Source organism: Malus sylvestris, chromosome 8, assembly GCF_916048215.2.
Source record: "Malus sylvestris chromosome 8, drMalSylv7.2, whole genome shotgun sequence".
Taxonomy (NCBI): domain Eukaryota; kingdom Viridiplantae; phylum Streptophyta; class Magnoliopsida; order Rosales; family Rosaceae; genus Malus; species Malus sylvestris.
In genome coordinates, this window is record NC_062267.1 from 12,050,407 (window position 1) to 12,069,898 (window position 19,492).

At 37.6% G+C, this 19,492-nt stretch overlaps 1 protein-coding gene and 1 pseudogene across 1 annotated transcript; one reads left to right on the forward strand and one right to left on the reverse strand.

Annotated features, from left to right (window-relative positions):
- The first annotated feature begins 6,781 nt into the window (after nucleotides 1-6,781).
- LOC126631361 (pathogenesis-related protein 1-like) lies at nucleotides 6,782-12,201 on the forward strand (annotated as a pseudogene).
- Nucleotides 12,202-13,121: 920 nt separating this feature from the next.
- LOC126632781 (uncharacterized protein At2g24330-like) lies at nucleotides 13,122-17,590 on the reverse strand. The gene is made up of 6 exons (XM_050303269.1): nucleotides 17,317-17,590; nucleotides 16,895-17,188; nucleotides 16,536-16,680; nucleotides 15,733-15,842; nucleotides 13,919-14,339; nucleotides 13,122-13,818 (listed from the first exon to the last, which is right to left on the reverse strand). Exons 2-6 carry the CDS (start codon nucleotides 17,156-17,158, stop codon nucleotides 13,526-13,528), a joined length of 1,233 nt encoding a protein of 410 aa, XP_050159226.1. The 5' UTR covers nucleotides 17,159-17,188; nucleotides 17,317-17,590; the 3' UTR covers nucleotides 13,122-13,525.
- Between the last annotated feature and the right edge of the window lie 1,902 nt (nucleotides 17,591-19,492).

Here is a 19,492-nt window from a genome sequence, read left to right on the forward strand (position 1 = left end):
GGGTGGGCACGGTTTGGTTCGGTGTGGTTTTGAGTGAAATCGAAACCAAAACTGAAACTTTTTGAGGTTGGGTTCGATGCGGTTTTGAAGCCAAATCAAAATGAAACCAAACTGTTTGGTTTGGTTTGGTTCAGTTCGGTGCAGTTTCAGTTCGATTTTTAAGAAATAAATGTACATTTAAATATACACCTATCTACGCATAAGACAGTCTCATTTTCTACACAATACATGACACACCCCGATCCTAGAATCAAGGTGTGCTGGCCGTCACGTGGGCGTGACGTAACCAAAAGTGCGACGCGAAAGCAAAAAGGTAAAGGAAATACGAAGGAATAAAAACCAGCTACTAGCAATAATATCCTACTAACATGCTAGAGTGAGTTTAAGTGTGAAACACACATATTCAGAGCATAAGTACCAAGTGCAGTCAAGTAGGACCATTACTAAATTACAACACCCGAAGGTGAGTCCTACATTTAAGTAGTCTTTCAAAACACCGTGGGAATCCTCGTGAGCCACCAACACTGCTAACTAGAACCTGGAGGGGCGCAGAACAAGATTGAGTGGGTCAGTAAAACAAAGCTTTTTGAAAATAATTTCATTTAACAACACTTCTAACCCCTCACTGTAAAACCTGTATACTTTCCCAGAAAAATAGTATATATATAACCATATATAACATCAAATAACCCAAATCACAAGTCCTTAACACTTTTCAAGAAATATGCCATGCTATGCTTCAAACATAATAAGGATGCATCAATATAACAGGTGAAATAAGGAATCAACCGGAGACCCTGCAGCTGTCCTGTACGGTTAATTCTATAGCTCAATATCCAACCCAACCGGAGTCACCACTGTGACTTGTACGGCACTACTCTGCACATAAATCAGAACTACCTGAAGTAGTCTGTACGACAAGAATGGTGTAAGAATACGCTCTAGTGCTTCTCTCATCAACAACTGTATAATAATCTAAAGTCACCTACAAGTCGGAACCACCTCTAATGGTCTGTACGACATGTCAGAACCACCTCTAGTAATCTGTACAACATGCACATACTTGGATCCAAGGTAAGCGTGTGGTGCAGGATGAATAATATAAGCACTAACACCAGGGGTGCAGGTTATGAGCTCTCAACACAATTTACATCATCAATAAATCACATGAACAACATAAAACTCACCTGATACTCACATGTGCGTCCACAGCACCATTTCACATATATGCATCAAGTACTAACTCATATATTTCATATAATATGTATGCATGGCATTTTAAAACATACTATCATTTAAATTCAATTTCTGGGAAAAGTCAATAGTATATAGGTATATACAGAAAATAACTGCACACTCACTGGTATGTCGAAGGGTTGTAACCCCCGTGACGCCCTTGAATGCGCTCGTCCTCGTGATAGGTCTCACCTATATGCAAAACAACTATAAAAACGTTATTTTAAAGTACATAACCAACAATACGTAATAACTTCTCATACGATGCTCAATTTGGGTATATGAATATACCATAGTGACCTATTCGACGTCACAGACGTCGAGATATTTTTAGAAAAAAATTTCAACGCTCACGCGCCCCCACGCGCCAGGATAGGCACGATGCTACGCGCCCCCACATGCGTCATCCCCTACCTCCAGAGGCCGGAAAACTGGGCAGACCTTCAACTCCCCTTTTCTCGCTCGATTTCGCACCATTTTTCACAAAATTTTCACCAAAATGTCACAAATCACGAGAGGAAGAAGGCTATACCTTTTAAAACTTCCAAATCCTTCGAAAACTCGGTGGGATAATTTCACCAAAACCGGCCACCTTCGAGCTAGGGCTTCCCAACGTCCAAAACTTCCAAACGAACGTCCCCAAGCTTCGTGGGAACCTCTTTAAGCTCACTGTGAGCTTGGATTGTCCTAAAAACCAACCATTACAAAGTTCATGAACAGATATTAAACGGGGTTACGGTTTCGACGTGATTTCGAGGGTTTCCAGTTCTAAAAGTAGTACTAATCAACTCAGGAGGTTGTAAGGATGAAGGAACTCACATTTTTTACGTCGATCTGTGAACTTTTGAGGGGTTGGTTCCTTGTTCGTACAAGTTCGAAAGGGAGAGAGAGAGAGTGAACTGAGATGGAGGAGAGATACGGGATAGGAGAGAGAGAGTAGGGTTGGCTTTGTGTGTGTGTGTCCTCCTAAGTCCCTAGCCACACAATTGCAAACAATTTTAATCCACTTAATTTATTTTCCAAGAACTTAGGAGAGTATGCAATATTCAAATAAACATGTCACACATACCTTAGCAACCTTTAAGGGCAATTCCGTCATTTCACATCCACGATAAATGAAATTTTGGGACAGGCTGTGACAATACATTAATTAATGAACGTATGTTAACAATGAGTACATTGAGTGAGATGTTTTGATAATCTATTTTCGTCTAAAATTAGGACAATATATGCACAAACCAACTTGCAGCAACTATATAATAAGCAATCAAACATGCATCAAATGATGAATGATGATATTCTAGTGTGGTTGAGTAGATACTAAACGTATGGAACTCTAACAAACAACCAATTAAAACATGACATCTCATATGGACATCTAATTAAATGTTTATTAGTATTTGTGGTGCAGTTTTCAAAAGACAAAAACAAAACCAAACCGTTCCCTGCAATGCAGTTCGGTTTCAAAACTGAAACCGTTTCAAAACCGCAAAACCAAACTATTCAGTGTTGTAATACCTTGAAAAATTTAAATATATAAATATATGAATTGAATGTCAAAAGTATGATTATGTGAAAAAATTGAGAATTTATATTAATTCACTTGAGTTTAGTTTAAAATTAAACTAGTTACGAAGTTTAAAGTTTGGAAATTAATAAATTAAAAAACCATAGACCTTTTGAGGTCACAATTTATATATGTGGATAGAGCTCGATCTCACGAACTCATAAGTGCAAACCGTTCGTGAAACGGAGTTATACCAAAATAGTTATTAACGTTTAAAGTCAAGAACATTTTTGTAATTTTGGCTATAATAGAAGGCTCTAGATTTCTGAAGCCATTATTGTAATGCCACGTGTGTGGTTGAGATGAAAAGGAAAGGATAGAAAAGAAGGGAGATGGGCGAATCAGGGGGGAGGAGAAAAAAAGGAACGAATGGGGGAAAAGCATGAGGAGGGAAAGGAGAGAAAGAGAGAAGCATGGGGAAACCGGGGTTTTCCCCAACCTGTGACCCGACCCGGCCACCTTTTGAATTTCTGGCCACCTTTGACGCCAGAAAAGGTGCCAAAATGACCCTTATGCCATTTCCATTCGATCTCCCTCCTAATTTCTCTCTAAAACCGTTAAATTGGGGTTCGATTTTATGTAAAACCCTCAAAGAAGGGTGCGGCAATTTGGGTGGTGTTTCACCAATTATGAAGCTAGCTCCTCCAATTACTACTACCAAAACACTCTCCTCAAATCCAGGAACAAATCCCATGTATTGGTTGGGACGTCGGAGTTGGTTTGGAGTCGAATCAAGAACACCAAAAAATAAGGGTTTTCGGCAATTCGTGGCAAATTTGAGGTGTTTTCCTACCAAATTGGACTTGGCCGCAAGTATGAAACTTGCTTTACTCATTGAGATATACAACCCTGTAAAATTTGAGAATTTTTAAAAATAGTTGATTTTTCCAGCAAGTCGGGACGATCGACCGCCACCTGTGGCGGCGCGTGCGGCAGCGCATGGCCAGTGGACCGACATTGCCTTTTTCATTCAAATTTTTGTATTCTAAACCCATAATTGATAACTGTTTAATGTGAATTGATTGTGAAAAGTTAATGATGATTGTGGTGATTACTAGAATACCTTTGGAAATTCATAAAAGAACGAATTGTGAACTACGAGTGGCTTGATCCCTGTTAGGGTACGTAGGCAGTCTAACGAGATGTTAGATGCAGCCATATGATAAGTAAGGTTAAATAACTGTGAATTAACCTTTGGTTAAGAAGTGTTTTTAAAGTGAAGAGAATTTAGAGATTAAAAAAAAAATCTAAGCATATATGCCTTATAAATTAAAATTATGGTTATGTTTAGTTGAAGGAATTAAGGAATTTGAATAAAGTTTTTTAATTTGGGATTTGATAATTAAAGTAGAGTTTAATTTGGGCCTATCAATATTAATAATAATATTATTTCTCAAATTAAAGGATTAATTCGGGGCGGAGCGTTACAAATGGTATCAAAGCAAATGATCCTACTCAATGAGATGCACTATTCTTGAGTCTTGTTGGTGTGAATTATGACATGCATTGTGGTTGCATTAATTCACACTTTTAGGAAATAGGTGGCATACATGTGTTATATGTGAAATACATATATAAATCGTATTATGATTGTGGTGCAATTTCCTTGGTTAAAATGGAAGTTTCGTTAATGTGAATTGTGAGTTGCGTTTATAATGCATTATGTCTAAGTTCTTTGAGTAATGAGAAAGTATGTGAGATATATATATTGAGAATCATCATGAAGTGAAATGAATTGGATTGACATTATGTTTTGTATTATTGAGTAGTGAGTGGATTATGAATTGTATTGATATTGCATTATTTCATAAGTTCTGTGAGTATGACGGAAATTATGTGAAATGCATATGTTGTAAATTATGATGCTTTGAATGGAATTGAATGTTAAAATGATTGGGTAATGGTAACAAGTAGATGGAAGAATGGTATTATACTTGTGCCAGTGAGAAATATTGTTATGGGCAAAGATCCAGTGGATGTGTATTGGGCACAATGACCCGTGGATGTGAATCAGGCACAATGACCCGTGGATGTAAATTGGGCATAATGCCCATGGATGTGAATTGGACACAATGACATGTGAATGTGAAATTGGGCGAAAATGGCCCGTGGATGTGTGAATTGGGAAAAAAAAAAGGCCCGTGGATATGTAAATGGAAAAAAAAAAAAAGGAGAAAAGAAAAAGAAAGTGTGATGTGTATTGACCATGTATATTACAATCTTTTTCAGCCTACGAGTCACTGTTGTTGGAGATAAAAGAAAATGGTGGTGGAATCCTTGTGTTGACAATGATAATTGTGGTTGGAAATTTGGTATTCATGAAGTCATGACAATTTATCGAATGGAAATAAGATTATATGTTGTGGTCACGGATGAACATGAATGAAAATATGGAATGAGATCTTGAGTACATTTAATATAAACGTCTTTCAGTGAGTTTTTGAGCTTGGTGAGGGGAATTGACGTGGAAGGTTATAGATTCCAAATTTGATTGGTTTGGTTTGCCATTAATGAATTAGGGCGTGAAATTCTAGTATTTTGTTAGCCACGATAGTTATGGCTTGAAATTTGATATTTGATTGTGCCAACATCGTTTAGGGTCAAAATCTCTGGTATTTGCGTTGCCAAAAGTAATGGGAAGCGGGATTACCAATAATTACAATGTAAATTTCCAAATAGCTTAAATGGAATTTCGTATGAAAATTTATTGAGTGAGAATGGAATCATAAACTGAGGTTATGATTTGGTTATTATAAATTAAAATGGTGGAAAGACCATGAAGTTTTCTTCATTTATTATTGGTGGATATGAGTAAGATTATGAACTAAAATTGTGAGTTCGTTTAATATGAATAAATTGTCAGTTGTGTGAGACATGAAATTTTTATGAATTATGGAAAGAATTGATAGAGAAAGTGTATAATTATAAATGTGTTGTTTTGGCTGCTAAAAAAAAAGAGAGAGAGAGATTTAAAAGGGTTTAAATTTACTATGAACAACTTAGTAAATTGAGGAGGTAAAGGAAATCATAGAGTGAGATTTTGATTTCATTCCATGTTAACAGTACTGCGGAACTGGTTTTAAACTTATTTCTATTATCCGGTGAGTGTGATTGGAAATTTCCATGGTTTGTTTGGAATTCTTGATATGTGATTTGCCAATTCGTTTGGGTTGGTTTGAAATTTTGATGATTACTTAACCACTGATGATTTTGGCTTGAAAAGTCTTATGTTAATTTGGCTGAAATTTATTATATTGTGGACATGATGTTAATAATTATTTAGCCAATAGGAGATTTTGTTCAATAATTTAAGAATTATTTAGCCAATATTGGGTGGAGGCGTAATGCTTAATGTTTAATTTTCCAATGAGTATGGTTAAAATTTTGGATATTTTGTCCTACCAGTAAATGTTGCTGAGAAAATGTGTATATGGTGCGAATCATTATGATTTTGTCCCGTACAAATGGAACGATGGGATTAGTTCTAAATCCCTTTTCGTTATTCAATGGTTAAATCTCGGGGACGAGATTTATTCTAATGAGGGGGGTGAATGTAATACCCTGAAAAATTTAAATATATAAATATATGAATTGAATTTCAAAAGTATGATTATGTGAAAAATTTGAGAATTTATATTAATTCACTTGAGTTTAGTTTAAAATTAAACTAGTTACGAAGTTTAAAGTTTGGAAATTAATAAATTAAAAACCATAGACCTTTTGAGGTCACAATTTATATATGTGGATAGAGATCGATCTCACGAATGCGTAGGCGCAAACCGTTTGTGAAACGGCGTTATAACGAAAGAGTTATTAACGTTTAAAGTCAATGACATTTTTGTAATTTTGGCTATAATTAGAAGGCTCTAGATTTCTGAAGCCATTATTGTAATGCCACGTGTGTGGCTGAGATGAAAAGGAAAGGATAGAAAAGAAGGGAGATGGACGAATCAGGGGGGAGGAGAAAAAAAGGAACGAATGGGGGAAAAGAATGAGGAGGGAAAGGAGAGAAAGAGAGAAGCGTGGGGAAACCAGGTTTTTCCCCAACTCGTGACCCGACCTGGCCACCTTTTGAATTTCCGACCACCTTTGACGCTGGAAAAGGTGCCAAAATGACCCCCATGTCATTTCCATTCGATCTCCCTCCTAATTTCTCTCTAAAACCGTTAAATTGGGGTTCAATTTTATGTAAAACCCTCAAAGAAGGGTGCGGCGGTTTGGATGGTGTTTCACCAATTATGAAGCTAACTCCTCCAATTACAACTACCAAAACACTCTCCTTAAATCCAGGAACAAAGCCCATGCATTGGTTGGGGCGTTGGAGTTGGTTTGGAGTCGAATCAAGAACACCAAAAAACAAGGGTTTCCGGCAATTCGTGAAAAATTTGAGGTGTTTTCCGGCCAAATTGGACTTGGCTATAGGTATGAAACTTGCTCTACTGATTGAGATATACAACCCTGTAAAATTTGAGAATTTTTAAAAATAGTTGATTTTTCCAGCAAGTCGGGACGGCCGACCACCACCTGTGGCGGCGCGTGGCCAGTGGACAGACATTGCCTTTTTCATTCAAATTTTTGTATTCTGAACCCATAATTGATAACTGTCTAATGTGAATTGATTGTGAAAAGTTAATGATGATTGTGGTGGTTACTAGAATACCTTTGGAAATTCATAAAAGAACGAATTGTGAATTACGAGTGGCTTGATCCCTGTTAGAGTACGTAGGCAGTCTAACGAGACGTTAGATGCAGCCATACGATAAGTAAGGTTAAATAACTTTGAATTAACCTTTGGTTCAGAAGTATTTTAAGTGAAGAGAATTTAGAGATTAAAAAAAATCTAAGCATATGCCTTATAAATTAAAATTATGGTTATGTTTAGTTGAAGGAATTAAGGAATTTGAATAAAGTTTTGTAATTTGGGATTTGATAATTAAAGTAGAGTTTAGTTTGGGCCTATCGATAATAATAATAATATTATTTCTTGAATTAAATGATTAATTCGGGGTGGGGCGTTACAAGTGTGGTCTGAATTTGTGTTTCGATTTCGATTTTCGGTTCCAAGTGCTCATCCCTAATGCCAAAGACCATTTGCGATAAAAACTCTTATTTTGTATAATTCATGTGTCACTATTTCATTACATTTGTGGATCCCACATACAAACTAACAAAATAGTTGACGGAATCTTAACGAAATGGCCAAATTGATGTGCGGTAGTGAATATCAGGGACGGCATTGATTGATTTTGAAAGTGAGAGACCAAAATAATGAATTTGATCAATTTTAGAAACCATTTGTGATAAAAATCCTTTTGTTTTTGTCCACTATATTTATTTGTTAATTCCAACTCTATCATATCCCTCCCTTTTAAAGGATGCTATTTTTAACCCTCCTAGGAAAAAAAAACAGTAACATGCCTTTATAAATAAGACAAATCTCATATCCTATTTGTATCAACACCCATCAACCCTCTCAAGTCTCTATCCACAGTATCTAAGACCTTAAACAAAATAGGATACAACTGCAAACTGATGTTGTGCATTTGCTCCGTGGCATTAATCTTAGCTCGCGTCTCCTCAGCCACTTCTAGAAGAGATATCAGAGGCTTCATCGATGAACACAACAAAGCTCGAGCGGCGGTCGGTGTCGGTCCAATCAAATGTAACGAGGCCATAGCAAGGTATGCACTATGCCAATGTAAGATCTAGGGACTACGCAATAGAGCACTCGATGAAGCCTTATGGTGAGAGCATAACCTCAGGTGAAGGCATGACGGGTGCAGCTGCTGTCAAGTATTGGGTTACCGAGAATGAGTTCTATGACTACAACCAAAACAAATGTGTTATCGATGAATGTGGTCACTACCTTGCTGTGAATTGGAGCAAATCAACCTATGTTGGTTGTGCCACATCGTTGTGCACGAATGGACAAACCTTTGTCGTTTGCGATCAGTGGCGAAGCCAGGATTTCTCGGGGGGAAAGGCGAACTTAAAAGAATGCAAGGTTAAATAAAAATAGCAACAACTAAATCTTTTTATATAGTAATGTCTTCCATAATTAATCAATACAAACAAATTACAATTGTTGCCGGCAAGGTTTCATGTCATGAAAACGTCGCATAATAGGCTCATTATCAATAAAAGAAAATACATCTTTCTCAATGTAAACAAGCATGCTATCACTCAACCATTGATCTCCCATTTTGTTGCAATGGTGTTTTCACAATCTTCATAGCAGAAAAAGCTCTCCACCGAAGCGGTTGCAACCGGTAACACCAAAGCCAATGTAAAAAGTTTATACACTAACATATAGCTTTCACACCTCCCGGTCTTCACTAACTCTTTTGCAAGATCACTAATTCCTCTCAATGATGAAAACTCACTATGCATCTTCATATCATGAATGTAATTGTCAAGTTGAATTGGAAGATTCTTGAGTTCTATACGATCAAAATCTTGAGGATAAAGTTGGGCTAAATGAACAATTTTTGCTTTGTCAAAAGATGCAAAATTATTCACCGGACTCAAACATGTCATACAAAGAAGTAACTCGGTGTTTACCTCATTGAAGAGATCATTCAACTCCTTTAGTTGCATATCAAGGACTTGAAAATAGAGGTCCACACGATAGTAATGGAAGTTTGTGATTTTTGGAGCTTTACGCCTTGATTTTCCAGGTACGAAATGCAAATCCTCCATGTTATGAACGATAATATCATGCTCCTCACAAAACTTTTCTACATCATGAAGCAAGTCCCCAAAGTCATCATCTCTCAAGGATTGTAGTCTTTGCTTGCATACTTCCACTAACGCCATCACATTCACAATATCTTGATCTTTCTTTTGCAATGCTTGTGATAACTCATTTTTAATTCCCAATATAAGTCTCATCAAGAAAAGGTGAAATGCAAAATCAAAAGTTTGTATGTCTTTGAATAACCTAGTTGCTTCACCTAGATTATCTTGGTTGCGATCACTTTTAATCCATTCAACCACCTCTACCACGGCTTCAAACATAACAATAATACTAACTATAGTACCATAATGCGAGTTCCACCATGTATCACATGGACGCATGAGACTCATTTCTTGATTTAACCCTTTACCCATTTCAAGATTACCAAGATCAAGAGCTTTATGAATTTGTTCTTGTTGTTTCTCTCTAAATACATCACGACGCTTACACGATGATCCAATAAGATTCACCAAACTACTAGTGTTGATGAAGAAATTGACAACATCCTCATTTTCCTTTGTCACGAATACAAGAGCTAGTTGGAGTTGGTGTGCAAAACAATGAATATGAAAATGCTTGGAGGTATTTGTTCAAAATCTTTGTTTTAAGACCATTTAACTCACCTTTCATATTGCTAGCTCCATCATAGCATTGTCCTCGTAACTTGGACATACTCAAATTTGTTGTAGCAAACAATCTTTCAATGGCCTCTTCAAGCGAGTTACTAGTTGTAGCAAACAATCTCTCAATGGCCTCTTGGGAGCATTCTCAAACACAACCTTCCTAACTTGTTCATTATGCTTGGAAAGAAATTACATAAGCTCCAAATAATTGCCCCTATTGCTTGATTTCAACGATTCATCAGGACCACGAAAAGGCAAACCTTGTCCCAACAACCATCTTGCGCACTCAAGTGAGACACTCAATAAAGTACAATAATTAATGCGAGCTTTATCGGTTTGCTTAATCACAAATGTTTCAATGTGTTTTTTTTGTGTCATCAAATCTCTAGCTTGTTGTACAGCTTTATTATGAAGACTTCCAACACCTCCCTCATGGACTCTAAGATTTTCGGGTCCTTTCTTCCAATTTGTAAACCCTATCTTAGTAAAGACATCACTTCTAGTGCTACCCATTTGATCAAAATCACATTTGAAAAGATAACAATAACAGCAAAATGCAGCATTTTTTGATATACTATACTCCAACCACTTAAACTTATCAAACCAACGAATGATAAAACATCGATTGTCGCTAACCTTTCTTGGCATGATGTGGTCTCTAGGTTGACAAAGATCAACTTGGAGATAGTGTCTACGAATTACTTCACGATAATTCGGTGGATAATCAAGCATTCGACGTCTATGTGCAGGGTCTGCAAGAAGATTAGCCAATATTTCATCCAACTCAGTGGCTTCACTTTGTTGTGACCTACTTGGAATATTTGAAGGATGACTTCTTGGAATATTTGAAGGAGCTGAAGGACTACTCGGAATATTTGAAGGAGAAGGACTACCCGAAATGTTTGAAGGAGGATTTAAGCATTGTTTCTTATAGTATCGTTCCATTATGTAACTGTAAAATGGAAAGAAATAAAAATTCTTAGACTCTTAATCCTAAAGTAGACTATACTATTATTATAGTATGTATAATAACTAATCCAACCAACCAACAATTCAATTAATCAAAAGTACTAATATTAGTTAAAGATGGCTCATTGCGTCCATCCTGGTGGCTTATTACCAATAATTTTAGTTAAAGATGGCTTTTGACATGCCAATTTATCTATATGTACAATTATACAAACATATGATAAGAGTAAGAAGCAAATTAAAAGCACGATTCTTTTAATTCCCAATTCGTATCAATAATTTCACCCTAAAAAATAATTTCATAATTTCATATCAATGATCATAGAAGCATATGATTCACATCAATAATCAATAACCAATAACCAATAACCATATTAATGCATTACCATATGATTCTATACCAATTAAATGAAATTTGTATTAAATAATTAATTAGGGTTGGGGATTATACATTTAAGAATTAAAAAATTTACCTTAAAATGGTGATTGGTGGAAGTCGACGGCTCAAGCTCAAGGTGGAGAGGAGAGTGGCTTGTGAACTGTGAAGGCTCAACAGAAATTAAAGGGGACTCACTTGGCGTTGGCTTGGCTACTGGGATTTTGGGGAGCAGCTTGGCTCTCTTTCTCTGTGTTGATTGGTGAACAAACGGCACGAGATAAGCAAAGTAAATGGGAACAGGGTCGAGAGGGGGGGGACATATAGGGCTTTGGGGCGACACGCGGAAGGGAAGCGGTCCCCCTTTATAATTTTTTTTAAAATTCAAATATACAAAATGGCACCGTTTTGTTTTACAATTTTTAAATTTTTTTTATCTGGCCCAAAACGACGTCGTTTTGGTCTGGTTTTTTTTTTTAAAAATTAACAGCAATCTGCGCAGAATAGATTGCAGATTGCCCAAAAAAAAACAAAGGAGATGAACCAGGGTTTTCCGACGAGGCGCGCGCAAGGGGAGTGGTGAAGAGCTGGGTCCAATAGTGTTTTCCGGCGAGGGGAGTGGCGGCCCTCACGTGGCTTCGCCACTGTTTGCTATTATGATCCTTCTGAACCAGATGGCAAGCACTCTTACTAAATGAGTAATAAAACTTACATTATAGCCTTGTACCTTTAGCACTTGTTCACTCGTTCCATGATAGGTCATGTTACAAGTGTGATTTTCTCATGCATACTAGACACGACCATGTTTTGGTTGGGTCTTCTGTTTTCTTCTTTTGGATAAGAAATTGGAAAAGAAAAGGGAATGAGAGTTACATGTAATTGGTGTACACCCTAAAAAGAATAAAAATCATTTCAATTTTTCTTCCTCAAATCAAATCTCTCCCATTTGTTTCCTCTCCATATCACTAAATTGTGAAAATTTCTTCCATATTACCCTTTACACATTTACGAAAGGGAATTGTTATTAGCACTATTTTTATTATACATTTCTCACAATTGATTTTTTTTTAAATATAGAAAATTTAGAGTACAAAATAAAAATTTAGAATGCTAATAATAATTTCCTTACAAGACTGCTATTAGAGTTCTATTTTTTATTTATTTTTTCCTTCTCCATGAAGGAGCATATGATGACTTTCATGGAACTGCACTTTTAAATTGTATTAGGGCTTGTTTGGATGTGCTTTTAAAATGACTAAAAAAGCTTTTGATGAAAATGTTTTTTATACCAATCCTTAGTAAAAATCCAAGTGAATCCTAGAAAAACACTTAAAGTACTTCCTGCAAGAAGCACATATCTGGTGCTTCTTCCAAAAAGCACTTAAACGTGCTTTTGGAACTCAAAATCAATTTAACCAAAAGTGTTTTTAGACATTTTAAAAACCCATTCAAACGAACCCTTAATCAATATATGAACTGCACTTTTAAATTGTCTATTGTATTTTAATAATCCAAAACGTTTAATTTTAGGTCTCTCTTCAAGTTCATTCTTATAGAAGCTCACTCAATTCTGAGTTCATTTAACCACTTAAATAAGCGACAATCATTGGAACGTTATCTTGAAATACGTATACCATGTATGTTGGTTTATCTTTTTTTTACACATAACTTGTAATACTACAGCAGTAAGTTTTAATTTGTACAAGGTATTTGAACCCTAACTGTATACCAGCTCCAACAATTGAACCTGATAAGAAAATAGTAAAACAAAAGCTCAAAGACGCACAAAATTACAATCAACCCGCGTATTCTATGATCATAAAGCCCCGAAATTACAACCAATCTGCATATTCCATCACCATTAAGCCCGGAAAGTTTCTCGGTAAGGCATCTGTAACATTTTCTTGTACACTGAGTAACACGACCAAGCATATATAGGCAAACACACAAATCCATCCAGCAGAATATGAGCCCCATACCTACAAGCAAGGGGAATCGAAGAAACGAACATCTTAACCCTACTCACGTTTTTCTTCACTAATTGTATCGGCCAACGCAGGCCGTTCAGTTGCTTCCTCAATCTCTGAACCAGCTCTGACCGGGCTGGCACTTGAGATTGCACTGTCGTCCAGAGAATCACTGGCTTGCTTTGTTGGCCCACTGCTGACCCCTGTTCTTGAATTGTCCAAACTAGGGGTCATAGGGGTGTTAGAACCAGAAGTATGCCCTTCCAAATGTTTTGGCTGATTTAAGGCGTGGCAGTGCGGGCAAAAATAAGTGATGTAAGGGAAATCTTCCTTCTTAGCAAGCCCTGCAAAGAGAAACAAATGAGATCGTTAGATTCAAGCAAAAGAACGAAAGAAAACTAACACTGAGGAGAGTACTATAATATTCGGATGTTGATAACCTACCGTTGTGCATATGACAGTTGCCGCATATGAGCGCATAAGACTGTGTTGGATCCTCACCCACAAGTAATGCTGCAATCCGAGCAATCCATCCTCCATCCTGTGGAGATGGTCCTTGAGGATTATGATGACTAACGACTAGCTGATTATACTCAGAAGTCTGACCATCAGACCTTGCAGAACGAGGTGTCTCTTCTTCAAGAGGATTCAGCGGGACACTCCCGGTACTATTCGATCTGGTGTGTACTGGTTTACGGTTTCGAAGTTCACCAGAGTGGACAAGATCAACATCATGGCTTTTCCCTGCTGAGGCATTACCCTTAGATTCATCACCCACATAAAATTTCATACCTGAATCCATACTCAACTTAGATGCCAGGACAGTTGCAGCAGCTGCCTTTGCTGCTGGGTCAGGATCATATCTCTGCATAAATGACATAACTTAAGCGCAAACCAAGGAACATCTTCATATATACCATTCTTCAAACACAAACCAGTGAGGATTTCCGTAAAGTTATAAATAAATAGCATAAAACCCAGCAAAGGGGTATACAAGAGCCAAGTCTGGCACAGTGCTCACAAACCAAACACTTCACTTCAGCCCACAAGAATGGTTTCTTCGGTTCACTTTACATGAGCTCCTGGAGTTCTTTCAACCAAAATTAGTAAATAACATCTAAGAAACTCTATAAAACCATTCAAACAGTCAACTCAGGTAACTCAGATGAAACTAGGGTCTTGGAAATCCCCGTTCTCAACCACCTTGTTTGGATAACATTTAAAAGGAATCTGCAAAACACGGGTTTACTAAAACATAAAAAAGCCAACTAAACCTACCTCTAGAGATGGGTTTTTGCAATCGTCTCTAGAGTCCCAAACCTCCCCGTCGTCGATCTCACATCCTCCACTCCTCTCCAAATCCAAGCTCATTGATCTCACGTCTCCTCTTCTCCTCCATCAAACCCCACCTCTCTGAACCCACCGTCGAGTGCTTCCTCTCTGACAACTTCGAGTGCACAGTCAAACCCCTTGATGTCTGCAACTCCATTCACAACATATCAACGTCATCATCCAATTCTTCATCTTCCAATTCTTGACCGAGATCATCATCCCAATCTTCATCTTCTCCAGCGTTAATTCATCTTCTCTGGGGTCGTCTTCTCCAGCTTTCAATCCTTGTTTTTCTTTTCATGCTATTTTTATTGAAACAAAATTATTTATTATATTTTTATTTAACAAGCATTTATCATGATTAGGACTGTTGGATAATCTTTTACCGGACTTCTTTATTCCTTTTTCCAGTTTTGATTTATGCATTTTTTTTAATGAATTTGAATTTATCCTTTTCCATTTTTTTTAATATTTAATTTTATCATGCTTGTTGAATTTGAATTTATTGTATTTCAATTTTACGTTTGTTGTGTACAATCTGGATTATGTTCCAGATTTCTTCTTTTTTCCAATCATGATTTCTATATTATTTTTTCAAATGGCTGACAAATAAAAATTAAGCAGATCTCAAAACCCAAGTTTTTCAATCCCACCATTGCTTGATCCCCTCATATCCAAACAAGAAACTTCAAAACCCAGCATCCTTAATCCCTTCACTCCTTACTCCCATCATTGACAAATCCCTTGGAGCCAACAAAACCCCCATCCAAAACAGGCCCATAAGGGGAAAATGATGCATCAAAACCTACCCTATTCACCCGATAAAAGTTCAACAAACTAACAGAAATACCAAAAAGAAATCAATAATGAGACATAAAGACGTACAATGTTTACAATATAGCAACAAAACTCTTCCTAATCATTACCTGAATAAGTTGTTGAGTAGTGTAATAGTTTGTCCTCTCTTTAAGTTCATCAATTTTTGCTTGCCTTTCAGCTCGAAGCCTTTCCAGGGTTTTGGTGTCCTTGCGATCACCTATACATTGAAACATATGGATATCAGATTGCTGATGCATGTCAACGCATAACATTAGACAAATACCTTTCGGTTAGTGGCGGCATCCTGTTTGGAAATTGAGTCAAAGAAAAAGATGGGTTCATATACATATGATCAAAAGCATTCAATAAACATTTTAAATCAACAGTAATTAACTAATGAAAACATCCTAGCTCTAGTTTCTAGCCTTTTGTCAATGATCCATTACAACGCCAACATGGAGCTAGGCTCCTAATCCCATATGTTTGATGCTTCAATATGGACTTCATAAGATACAGACATGCATGAAAGCTGATAAGCAGACTCACAACATACATAATTTACAAAAAATAAGATGTCAAGAAAGGCATGATATACGTACACATTGAAACAATATTGAACTTTGAAAATTGTGAATAAAGCTTTCCTGCCCTAAATGCCATATGATGAGAAATACACACCATGTACACTAAAAACATACAACGAGGCTTAAAAAACTCAATAAAAACCAAGTCAGAAGCCACCAACGCAAGGATTAACCAATAAGTCTAAATGCCGCTTAAGTCCTATCTAATGCACAACCGAAATGCTATCACAAACACAGAAACCAGATGCCTTTGCAAAACAAATGTTCCAGATATGATCACATGAACATAACAAAAATAAGCAAGCTGTAAAGTTTTAGACACTCACGCATCTTTGTGAAGCTGGCAAATGCTGAATACGAAACAGAAGATATAGCAGGCAAAAGAAACATGGGCAGAATACGAAATGTCCTCATCTTCCAATCTAAATCCGTCGCTCTCGTCGTTACTATAGCATAAAAAATTGCAATAACCTGAAATTGACAAAATTAAGCAAAACCCAGCATTCTTCTCCGATACTATCACACTTCAAAACTCCATTTCAAGAAGCTTAACAACTGTTGTGGTGCATTCCTAAACCTTTAATGGACATTAGCACGAAAAATGGGAATCCTCAACAAAACCCTAATTAATGGGTTTTACAAATTTGCTGCGATGAATTAAGCAAAGCAAGAGATTTTCAATAACCTCAAAGAAGACGGAGAAGAGAATGAGATGTCTGGTCATGCGCCTCCAAGTAATGGTCCGCCTCTGCATTCTAGCGAGGACAGTGGCTTCCTCTTTCGAAATGTACTGAAGCCGCTTCTCGAAATCGTCGCGGTGTAATCGGAAGATCCCACTGAACATTCTGGAGAAAATTCCCTGGCGCTTCTTCTTCGCAACCGCAGGCGCTGCCGCCGCCGCGGCGTCCTTCTTGTCGCCTTCTCCTCCTACGGCTTTATCCTCCGCCATTACACCAATTTTGCGGTTCTCTATCTCTTTCTATAATATAATAGACAAAATGAAAGCAGAAAGTAAAGCAAACATCGATTAATCAAAATACAGAGACGAAATAAGATCCGGAAGATTGAGAAAGTCGTGGGAGAGAGAGAGAGAGAGAAAGAGAGGACCTTGAAAATGGCGATGGCGGATCGAGAGAAGGTTGAATCGATTCGAACTTTCTGGATGTTGGGGGTGATGATGGAAATCGACAAAAAGAAGAGAAGTCCGTCAGGGCAACGCAGAGCTCTGATCGATGAAGAGAGAGACGGAGAGAGGGAGAGGAGAGAGGGAGTATCGGCGATGGAGTGAGAGTGTCGAGGGAAAAAGGAGGAAAGGGGGTCTTCAAAAAATCGGGGTTTTCTTTTATTTCTTTTATTTCGTTGTGTTTTTTTCACGCGTATGCAATTTAGCCGCACCGCAACAACAACAACGCGGAGCCGGAGCACACGGTGAGTGGGACCCACATCGGACCGCAGGGACCCTGTTCGTTGGAGTGCACGTCGACGGTCGACCAACCCCCGCCGGCTCTCCAACCACGCTGTGCTGGACCTTATTAAAATCCCCCCCGCCAAAAAGTCTATTTTGCTAACTACTCAACCACCTTTCTGCATAATTAACTAATTTTAATTTGTTTGCTCTTTTAAACATGAATTAATAAATACAAAAACATCATCCTTACTACATATTTGTACAAATAATAAGACTCACATGTGTGTGTGAGTTTTATGTCTAAAGATGGTACGAATATGTGGTAAGTATAACATTAGTTTTAATAATAATATCTAAAAATTGTAGAAGATGGTATGCAATTCAATTGTTTCTTGATTCAAATCGGTCTAGTAAGTTTAACTAATTGTTTCTAATGTTCAAAGATATCCGATGTTAGAATTTCGATGCACTTGATAAAATGGTGTAACGTTTTTAAGCGTTTCAAATATAATAATTTTCCATATTTTGGTAAATACATGCTCCTAAGAGCAAGTCCACCCCTAAAAAAAATGCGTCACATAGCTTGGCAAGTCCTGGTCCAGTGGCGAGCAAACTTGTCGCCGAAAGCAGTCTCGATCCTGGTCCACTACATCGGGTAGGAGCGCAGATGGTTGGATTCCAAGATGAAATTCCAAAAGTGAAAGTCGTTGGGGTGGCATGGATGGGTGTGTGTATGATCTGGGTTGTTTGGGTGTCGTTCCTGGAGGTACACGTTTGGTTTCTTATTTTGGGGTGAGAATTGAGTGCGTCAAGGTGATGGATGAAGGGTGTTATTAGGGTTTCTTATTTTGGTGGTGAACGCCCCCACAGTCAACACCGTCGCGGCCACTGAGCACGGGATTGCTCACGTCAGATGGCCAGACATGTGGGTCTGTCGATTCTGGGCCGGTCTCTTGCCTGGTTTGGGCTGGGTGCCAGCCTATTAGGTTGGGGGTGGAGTGATTTGGCTGGAGGCCTGCCTGTTTTAGGTGCTGGGTGCCGAGCAATCCACTACTAGTGGACTTGCTCTAAAGGGGATCAAAATTTTCATTTTCTTGAAATTCGAATTTAGGCAAAATTTCCTTTATTAACTTGCTTGTAACAGAGAAGTTATGAATAAAAATAATACCTTTGGTACTCATTTTTATTTCTTATGTGTTAGTGAACGTATGATTTGTCAGCAGGAGATTAATGCCCCTACCTACCTATTCTAAACATGTCATAGTAACTTGTAGGGGTGGGCGTGGTGGGCCAAAACTGACACCAAATCAACCTAGTCGGTTGGGCCAAAATTGCAAACCGAAATCGACCAAGCTAGGTCTAAAATTGATGAGGTTGGTTAACCGACAGTGACGGGTTGGTTTGGGTCCATTCTCTGTTCTCTGTGCTTTGTGAAGATGAAAACACATAACAAATTTTTGTCCAAAAGCTACAAAATGTAACATCAATATGAGTGACTGCTCAAAGTAAAACACAAACAAAGCAGCCCAAAGAGAGCACCAAAGCAGCAACTGATGCCTTCTCCAAATGGTCCACCTGTTCTTCTCTAAAAGGACTCTTAAGGTTGGTGATATTCAGTTTAACCACCGAAAATTAAAAAAAAAAAAGTAAAAAAAAAAAAAAAAAAAACCAAACCAAAGTCATCCGCGCGGTTCTGGCGTTTTACTCGGTTTTTTTCTTTAAATGCCCAGCCCTAGTAAATTGTGAAGAAGGAAAAGAAAAGAATCTTATTCTGTAGAACTGGCTGAAAGTTTAGCATAAAGGGTCTTTTCTTGTATCCTTTTCCTCTCATAGCTGCAAAACGCTTTGTTAATAGTTTTACCAACGAATAAACGA